Source organism: Cornus florida, unplaced genomic scaffold (assembly GCF_030987335.1).
Source record: "Cornus florida cultivar Cherokee Brave unplaced genomic scaffold, ASM3098733v1 CherokeeBrave_3.0.0_Hap2_Chr07, whole genome shotgun sequence".
NCBI classification, from domain to species: domain Eukaryota; kingdom Viridiplantae; phylum Streptophyta; class Magnoliopsida; order Cornales; family Cornaceae; genus Cornus; species Cornus florida.
In genome coordinates this window covers 7,396,304-7,405,693 of record NW_026775577.1, presented here as the reverse complement: position 1 = coordinate 7,405,693, position 9,390 = coordinate 7,396,304, and the positions used below count along the sequence as shown (strand labels likewise).

The window sequence follows — 9,390 nt, the reverse complement described above, 5'->3', positions numbered from 1 at the left end:
TATATATATATATATATATATATATATAAATTTTCGGGGTTAAAAAAAAAAAAAACTCAACCCATCACCTGACCCAACTTGCCCGAAAATATTCGGTCCGAGTTATGACCATAACTCATGTTGAGTATAATTCGGGTTGACCCAACCCAACCTGATTCGGGTTGAGGTTGGATTAGGATTGGATTGCGTTGAGCCAGCCCAAGTTGTAGCCCTAATCTGGCTCCGCTCAGCCCACTGTAGTATATGCATTTTTTTTTTTTTTTAGAGTATATATCAAAAATTCTATATAGTGTGTCCCTTCAAATTTTAAATTTTTAATATTATCTCTTAATTTTTTATTTCTTTTACCTTTTTAATTCTTTTAATTTTCATTTCTTTGAATCAAATTCTAATTTGTTTCCTTTCAAAGTTTTCTTATTTTCTTTCTTTTATTTTCTTTTTAAAACTTTTCTTTGCACATTGTTTCAATATTAGTTATTGATTTTTTTTTTTTTTTTTTTCCTTCAATTGAAATCGTGGCTCCCCTTATTTACAATACACAAGTGTTGTACTATGATAGTCGGCATAATTCACACATATGAAAGGCACACACATAAATGATGAGACCCTCAAATGTAATATAATATTTTACTATTTTAGTCACACACGTATAAATAATAAGAAACGTATCACTCATAAATGATGGACCTTGACGTATGGTGAAAGTTCAAGCCACTCAATTCTAGTGGGAACCAATAAAGTCTACATGGGACAAACCTTGATGTATGGTCAAGTTCAAGACTTTATTGGTTTACAATCAGAAAGCTCCTCCTCTGCTTTATTCTAGTTGAAACCAATAAAGTCTGCATGGGACAAATCTAACTTGATTTGGGACTTGGATACTATTTGATCACACTTCATTGAAGGACAAACATTTTTGTATTTTCCATGTTAGGTTTTTCGGTATTTACATTCAAAAATCTATGGGGAACAAATCTATGGGGAACATTGTCATAGTTCTGAGTTAAAAAAGGCATGAAACAAAGTGTCCCAGACATCCCCAAAGGGAAATTTTTTTATTTTGGGTAACCCAGAGTCGGTACTAACAAGAATGCCTCCTACCTTTGTAAACACATTTTGAAAATCGTAAGCACCAAAAGTGTAAAAAGCTAACAGTAACTACACAGTCTGAGGCAGGAAAAACACTGCTCATCAAAAGCAATGCGCATAATATCATCAATCACAGAACAGATGAATAGTGTAGAAGTTCAAAGTTTCAAAGACGAACCCAAGGTCCCAACAGGAAATGGATCCTGTTAATAACAGATATATAGACATTGATATAAAACTAAATATGAGGCGAGGGTCGCCCAAATCTTCTATACCATCCTTTTCATTTACACATTACACACAACTCAACAAATGCTGTTTGTCCCCGTAGAGAAGAATCCAACATTATTCCTGACAAATTTACAAGTTCACTCAGAAGACCGACATCTTGAAGCAACACAAACTTAAGTCTACATATTAATGCGCAACATCATATCCATGGTTCAGAGAAGTAATCCGTTGCCAAGACAATGACTCGATCGAGAGAGGGGGGGAAGCGAAGAAACTTTTCTGAACTCGGGGCCACAATAATGGATCCACCACTCCCCTGCTGATCTTGCCCATTCTTCATTTCCGCATTGAAAAAGAAAAACTGAGGTCGTGTCTCAACATTTTATAGCAAGACTAGGATTATCAGCTGGACATCTCTGCCTTGGCAAACGCCTTGTCCTTTTTCCCCATCCTGTTAAACTTCTCCCCTCGAGTCCAAGTCCTGTGTAAATAGGTTCTTGTACTGCTGGTGGGACAATTGCACTTGCTGCCAGAGAGGGAGCTGAAACTCCTGAATTCTTCCTCCGCCTACGGCTCTTGGTAAAGTTTTTCTGTGACAGACTAGAGTTCCAAGTGCAACCACTGACTCTAAAGAGATCTTCAATTATTTGAAGATCTTCAGTGACCTCGTGCCTGGACAAAGAAACAAGACCAGGCAGTATATCTCTTTGAAAGTCCTTTTGCTGCCTCCCCCTCTTTGCTTGACCTTTGCGAGGTCGTTTTGGCACTGAAAGTGATGTTTCTTCACATTTCTGATTCTCCAAGACTGGAGGCTTATAGGAGCACTCCTCCACCTTGGTGTCTGTCAACTGTAATGTCATAAACTCAAAGTAATCCATCCCATCAGAAATGGACTCTTCATGGCAGGGACCATTAGTATCCATGGAAACTGATTTGACCTCGCCCTCGTTATTCCCCTCACAAGAAGAAACTAAATCTGCAAACCAATGGAGAGATTGAAAACAAGAAGCTTCTGGCGAATGAGGATGGGCAATATCCACATGATAACCAGATGATGAGATGTCGATTATAGCCTCAGCCGCAATTCTAACAAGTTCTTCATGAGATTCCTTAGAGTCATCTATTGACAATTCTGAAGGCTTCTTAAGTTGGCCACCTGAGGAATCTGCTTCAAGAGATAGGTCTGTTTCAGATTCAAGAACTGCTGGAGCCTCCAAGTCTATCTCAGTGGTAGCAATCTTCACAATGGATCTTGGGAGAGAGGGTGCTGTTGAATCCTCTTCTTCATTTAGACACAAGTTCAGATCAATGTGATGTTTCAAACCTGAAATGTAATTACCTAGTCCCTTCTCTGTAACAAGATCATTCATTTTATGCTGATCACCAGATTTGGGATCATGAGCCAAACCTTTCCTAATACTGTCACCATCAACTTCAGAAGCAGGGCCATCAGACTTCAAGGTGGGGCTCAGAGAAGTTAGATCCTTGGAGGTGTGAGGCATGTCAACAATGGAAAACCCAAAAATTCTTCTATTACTTGGATATTCGCCCACTCCAATATTCTTCAGCTCAGCATCACGCACACCTGATGATGATGTAGAATCCCGAGCCACAATTGGAGAGGGATTCTTTCCAATTTCAATTTTACAGGAAAACTGCAGAGAACTGTTTTCCAAAGAGTCGAAGTTCATCTGATGACTTCTTTTGGTCAGTTCGCCACTAGAGAATGCCTCTCTTTTAAGCCAGGGCAGTCCTCCTCTAGGGTTCTCATACTTGCTTTGCACATCTACGGATGCAGGATTTTGTTGAGGAATCACCCCATCCTGAAACCTGTAGTGAACTGACTCTGATCCCTCAAAGATTTTCCTAGGACCATGTGGTACAGATTGCTCAGGCCGTGAAATACTGCTGTTGATTCCACATGGGAAACCAAATCCAATTGATGAGTAGCAGGGTAATTGTTTGGCATCTGACTGGGAACCAAGACAAAGGCCATTTTGGTAGGATTCTTGAACTCTTAAACTCGAGGTCGATCCTGAAGTAACATGCATCTTGCCTCCAACAAATTCTGGGATTTGAATCAATGTATTAGGACTCTTATTGAATGAATTAGAGCTGTTAATATAAGGATTTTCTTGAATTGATATCAGATTCTGACTCAAGCTACTTGGAGGCTTTTGACACTGTGAGACAGTGAATGACTCACCGTTGGCCACTTCGGACTGAGGAATAACAGGATGCTGAGTGGGAGTATGGGAAGCAACAGCGGAGTGATCATGGACTCCTTCAGGAATTTCTACACCAAAAATTCTCCTCTTTCTCAGAGGTTCAATCTTACTCTTATCAGATTGGAGAAATTTTAAAGGATTCCTAGGCTCTACTTGTAATGACTTAAATGGTGTAGCAGAATCTTCTGGACGGACAACTCCACAGAATAAATTGGTGTCACATCTATTTTTCCCTGAAAAAGTATTAGCCAAATCACATCATCAGTTTATATCATGGATTCCCATATTAGAAAGATTACTATAATTCTTTCTTCTTCTTCTTCTTCTTCTTCTTTTTTTTTTTTTCCTGCGGCTTTATTTGTTGCAGCCAGGGTAAATAACAAAAAGGACCAAAGCAACAGTGGCTTAAGTCAGGAAAGACCACAACTATTTCATAGCTCTCTTTATGATTAAAAAAGAAAAAAGAAAAAAGCAAAAAGAAAAAGGTAAAATAAAATAAAGTAGTATGATATAATTTGGAAATAATTCTTAAATTCATAACTGTTGTTTAAACTTTAAACCAGCTTTGTATAATAAGGCAGTCAACTCAAATATAAGTTTTATGCCAGGAAATGACTTCCTTCGAAACAAAAAGAGCCTCATCCATCTATTGAACATTTTGCATCATCTTTCAGTATAAAGATTTCTATGTGGATGTGTTCGGCTGCATGGAATTGGAGCCTTGGAGAAAAGTTTAGTTCAAAGTTACAGAAAATTGAACTAAATTTTTTTCCAATTCCAATGTTCCGATTCCATGCAGCCGAACATAGCCTATATGTATTTGCTCTAATAAATCCAAGAAGCTCTTTATCAGCATGATTAACATCCTAGACTGTAAAAGATCATGCTCAATTCCCAACACCCCTATTTATTTTGAGATAAATTAAGATAAGTTTTCAGGGTTCTTTTTTTTCTTTTTTCCATTTAATTAATGTCAGATTTATACAGGGATTGAGGGCCGGTTAACCCTTCTTATCAGCAATTCAGATGAAACCAGAATAGCACAGAAGCAAGCAGTTAGCAAGGAAGGACTGAAAAGTTCACAAGAAACTAACCAGATATGAAAACCAACACAACAACTTAAAAATATATATACAAGGAAAGAAAGTAAGAAATTCTTACCAGCTTCAACAATATAAGTTAACTGCTCCTTTGGTTCCCTTTCATTCTCTGAATGCAGATTGCCGGGGCTAATTCCTCCATCCCTTTTTATAAGGAAGGGTTGAGAAGATCTCTTAGACGAAAGATGGAAACTTGAATTTGAGTGGACAAATACATCTCGCCTTCGTATCTCCTCTTCAAGGCAGGTGATATTGCCTAAATTATCAACAGAAATTGAAGCAGGTGTTCCCTCAACCTGGATGGGTTCATTCAGATCAGCCATATCACGGGTTCTCTTTGGAAACAGATTACATCTCGAAGCCTCACCATTACAGCCAGAGTTCAAACCACTACCAACGGACAATTTTCCATCTCTCCCACATTTGACCTCACAATTACTGTTAAGAGGGTAACTCTCCATCCCTGACACTCCAAAAACTCTTTCTTCTAGCTGTTTTCCTTTGTTATGCATGTATAGATCAGTGGTAAGTTCAGGGTTGAACATTTTTTTCTGAAACATGTTGCATTTCGACTCCAGAGATTCAACATTCTTAAAAGTCACTGCATCTTCAAAAGAAAGAGGACCTGACATATTCTTCCGGTTCATCAAACTAAGAGGGGACTGTATGCTATTTGAATTTTCAAAGGGCAAATTAGAAACATATGTCTTTTTGGCATCTTCAGAAGGAATTTGAGAAAAAAAGAGACTTGGCTGTGATGTTTCTGCTGGTATTAAATGTTTGTGTGGCTCTCTTCTTCCAATTTCATTCATCAAGTCCCGCTGTCTTTTATAAAGACGGTGTAGTTCTTGGAGCTGGATGATCAAAACACATTCAAACAAATGAAAATGTCAAAAAAAAAGAAAAAATGCATTACGCACCAAAGAAAACCAAGTAGACTTTATATAAAGCCTTTTCTGCTAAATGAGGGGACTTTATTTCTTAATTCATGAATTTACACAAATGCTCCAAAAATAGAAGTCAAAACATGGAGTGACTAATCAGGACCTTAAAATAATAGATCATTATAGAATTTTTTGAAAAGTCATTTTAAAAATCATTGCAGATCAGACTTCATACCACAAGAGAGATGGTCGATATATGCATACCTGATGCCTGAATATTGACTCATGCTTCAAAATAGTTTGCCTCAGTTGTTCCTTATCATACCCCGAATATCCATCTACGAATGGCCTTGTCAAGAGCAAGTCATAATTCTGGCCATTTTTCAAGGTTCTTTCTTCATGACATAGAGCCCAGAAGTCAGTGCTTGCATTATCATTCAGATTCCTCATGGAATAGTATCCTGGAAAATATGTTTTTGATTGTATTTCAGTTCCCATTCCTGCAATCAGAACAATAAATGTTACTAGTTTGACTTGGGAACACGTAAAATAATTGGTTACAAACAGTAGGAGAATATAATAAAATCGCAACCTCAATTTTGTAAATGCACTCAGCAGAACCACCAATATCAATTCATATAATGGTCACTTAGATAAAAGAAGAAACATCAATGAAAATCACTATACTAGATCTTCAACAGCATGCAGTACTAGATCTTCAACAGCATGCAGAACCTGAACCTTTCCATATTAGTATTTACGTGCATATTTAAGGAAAAGCAATCAAGAGATACAAGACAGACACATATTAGGAACAATCTCATCCTTATAATGGACAAAATGGTATTTGTAACAAAAATTCTTCTTTGACAAAGTTCAACCCTTTAAACGATATTACAACAGCTTGCCCGTAGAATGTCAGCAGTGCAAGAATAAGGAGAGCATGAATTAGCTGATATATTAATGTATGTAACAGTCACTCCATGCATTTTAGATCAATCTCCATGTGATAACCTTAAAGTGACTAAATCTTCATCAAAAACATGAATGATATCCTTTGCATTACAAGCAAACTTGTGAGAAAGAAACAGTGTGCAAATTAAAGAAAAAAAATGTTGCTTTCAGGTTGTTTAGGAAAATTCAGATTGATAGTTTTGGTTCTGCTGCTTCAGCATTTGTCACCTATTAGCTCCAGGAAAGCTCTTCTGCACTGTTTGTTTTCCAGTAAGATAAGAGAAAACAACAGGAAGCAAAGAATTCAGAAAGACAGTTGACAGATGAAAAATACAAGAAATGAGAAAATGGATAGCTTCAAGAAAAGAATGTAACATCAAACAGAAACATCTGACCTTGCTGGTAAAAACCTATATTGGCACATCAATCACAACAAACTCGTCCAAAGTTCTAATTTTGATTGACAGTAATCAAGGAAAATTAGAATCTCCAAATTGAAGTGCACAGGCAACAAGAAAGGAATAGCTGTCTGATGAATTAACCACTCAAGTCCTAAAAACAAGGAAGATTACAAAAATGGTGATACGGAAGTTTGCCTCATCACTTACCTGATGAACTGGTGCATGGGGTCAAACAAAAAACATCAACTCATCTGGGAGTAGCGTGAACCATTGGATTTATTCACCGGACGGAATAAATAAATAAATATATATATATATATATAGCTACCTCACGAGCTGACCTATGAATTTTGGTATAATATTTGCATCTTGCGAAGTTTCTTCTTCACAATCCCCCTTTTCCCAAAACAAAGATACGAGCTCCAGGTTTAGCTCTATTTATTTCCCCTAGTCTAGAAGAATGAACCTGATAAGTACACAATGATCTCTCAAAATTCCTGCTAGGTACCTGATACGCAGGTACTTAATTTAGGATTAACCAAGTCCTTGAGAGAAAAAAAATGAACTCAAGTTCAGTAGTTGAAGATATGTGAGCTGCAGAAGAAGAATTCCAACAATCCCTAAGAACGAGAGGCATTAGAATGCCGATAATAGTTTGCCAACCCAAGAAATATCTCAATTCAGTGACCTTATTGTGAAGGCAACATACTTCAGTTTATGTCTCTGTATATGCAATAAAGGGACGGGGCTTAAATGCACTTAATGAAGAGTCAGTTTCTTAATTGCCAATATAAAGCCTTAAATATCAAGCATCTAATATCGTTTTCAGACATCTGACTCAAAAAATTTCTTGCACTACATGTTTTCCACAAGGCTCAAGAAAATCAAGCATATAATATCATTTTCAAAAAGTGCATAATGTATGATTTGAGCATTTACACTGTCCAATGATGCAGTAAATTTTTACCATAAAAGTTGAATTCTTTGCTGAAAATGAACAAAAATTTCTTAGTTATTACTTACAAGTTTTAAGTTATTACATAGTAATTAATCCGGGGCAACACGTGTACAAAGTGGGATCAGTATCTTTCCATTTTATTTTATTTTCCCTGATCTACAAATTTTAACTTCACATTGAACGTCGATGGAAGAACTAAAGTTAGATCACTAATCAGAGATGTAATTCAGTGCATCTTCAATTCAGTTTATTTAATGATAATTGAATAAAAATGTCATTTTATGCATAGCAATTAAACAATTTGATTGTGCAAAACAAAGATATTGAGATGTCACCATGATTACCAAAATAGAATAGATGTTAGGCCTTTTAATTAAATCCTAACATAAACTTTGTGAAATGCTAAAAAAAGCAAAAACAAGATTAGAGTAGCATCAAATTTCATACAAATGAAATTCCAATTAATTAACCCATTAAACCTCAGACCCCTTTCATCAAAAACCCAGTGTGCAGAGTGCCAACTAAATTCTTTTCTCTGTATATAAAACAAAATTGCATAAAACCAATAACCCAAATCAATTACTGATAATCCATCAGATTAGAGAACATAATTTAGAGAAAGAGAATAGAGAGAGATTGAAAATCAACAATAGAATCAAGGGAGAGAATCAACCATACAATCAAGCAATAGAAACAGAGAACTCCACACACACACACACACACACACACAAATAAATCAAAGGCTTTAAATTATTATGAAAAAAAGAAATTTACCTCAGATTTCTAATCAATACTATATACCCTTTTCAAAACTCCACTTGAAATTCAATCAAATTTGCAGAAATCTACGGCAAATCATGAACCCCACATAATCAGTATTGAGCTCACTCTTGCAGAACATGACACAAACACCAGAAGCTCATGAACCAGAATTGATGGAAGAGAGACCTCAAAGAGCCCAAAAAAACAAGGTGGGTGTCTCTGTACACTACCACTGAGAAAGCCTTACAAGATCATCATCACTCATAAAAAGAATATTAAGAAATTCCAATCTTCTAGGACACAATCTGATCAGCAGATATGAGAAATCCTGCATCCCAGATAAGATCTCTCTCTCTCACTTTCTCTCTCTACAGAAAGAAATGAACTCCAAACAACAATGACTTCAAAATTGTCAACATGTGGTCTCCTCTTATTCTTTCATGTACTTTCACCTATGAATTTTCCTTGATACAATCATTTCTTTCCCATTTTAATAAAAAATTATTATTTATATATTTCTGGGTCCTAGAGAGAGAGGAAGTGAAAGGTATGGGCTTTTGTTTCATATTTTCTAGATTCTGTCCACCTCCCATGCCTTTTGGGTGTAAACATAAATATAATGTAAAGTCCTGTACATATATATATACACACACACACACACACACATTAAAAATATAATAAAAGATTTATTACTCCAATTTTTGTTTTTGATTCCTGTGACAACTGGTGTGATAAACTTTTTAAGAAAAGTGAAGTTTTTGTTGTCTTATTTTATATTATTTA

The 9,390-nt window shown here is 36.1% G+C and overlaps 1 protein-coding gene across 3 annotated transcripts; it reads right to left on the bottom strand.

The window, feature by feature from the left end:
* Nucleotides 1-1,322: 1,322 nt before the first annotated feature.
* Nucleotides 1,323-9,180, bottom strand: LOC132315949 (uncharacterized). Of its 3 annotated transcripts, none has more exons than XM_059814409.1 (5): nt 8,620-9,180; nt 7,095-7,395; nt 5,797-6,032; nt 4,710-5,502; nt 1,323-3,781 (listed from the first exon to the last, which is right to left on the bottom strand). In XM_059814409.1, exons 3-5 carry the CDS (start codon nt 6,028-6,030, stop codon nt 1,695-1,697), a joined length of 3,114 nt encoding a protein of 1,037 aa, XP_059670392.1. In that variant the 5' UTR covers nt 6,031-6,032; nt 7,095-7,395; nt 8,620-9,180; the 3' UTR covers nt 1,323-1,694. The 3 variants fall into 3 exon arrangements, with proteins under 3 accessions (XP_059670392.1, XP_059670393.1, XP_059670391.1); XM_059814410.1 differs by lacking the exon at nt 7,095-7,395 and having other exon boundaries at nt 1,323-3,388; nt 3,527-3,781; nt 8,620-9,179; XM_059814408.1 differs by lacking the exon at nt 7,095-7,395 and having other exon boundaries at nt 8,620-9,179.
* Between the last annotated feature and the right edge of the window lie 210 nt (nt 9,181-9,390).

What these genes read in the sequence shown, in the direction of transcription:
- LOC132315949 (XM_059814409.1), bottom strand. Translation starts at nt 6,030, where the DNA reads ATGGGAACTGAAATACAATCAAAAACATATTTTCCAGGATACTATTCC. An exon ending in AGTCAATATTCAGGCATCAG is followed by an intron (nt 5,503 to 5,796) that starts GTATGCATATAT and finishes TTGATCATCCAG; the next exon opens with CTCCAAGAACTACACCGTCT. An exon ending in AACTTATATTGTTGAAGCTG is followed by an intron (nt 3,782 to 4,709) that starts GTAAGAATTTCT and finishes ATACTTTTTCAG; the next exon opens with GGAAAAATAGATGTGACACC.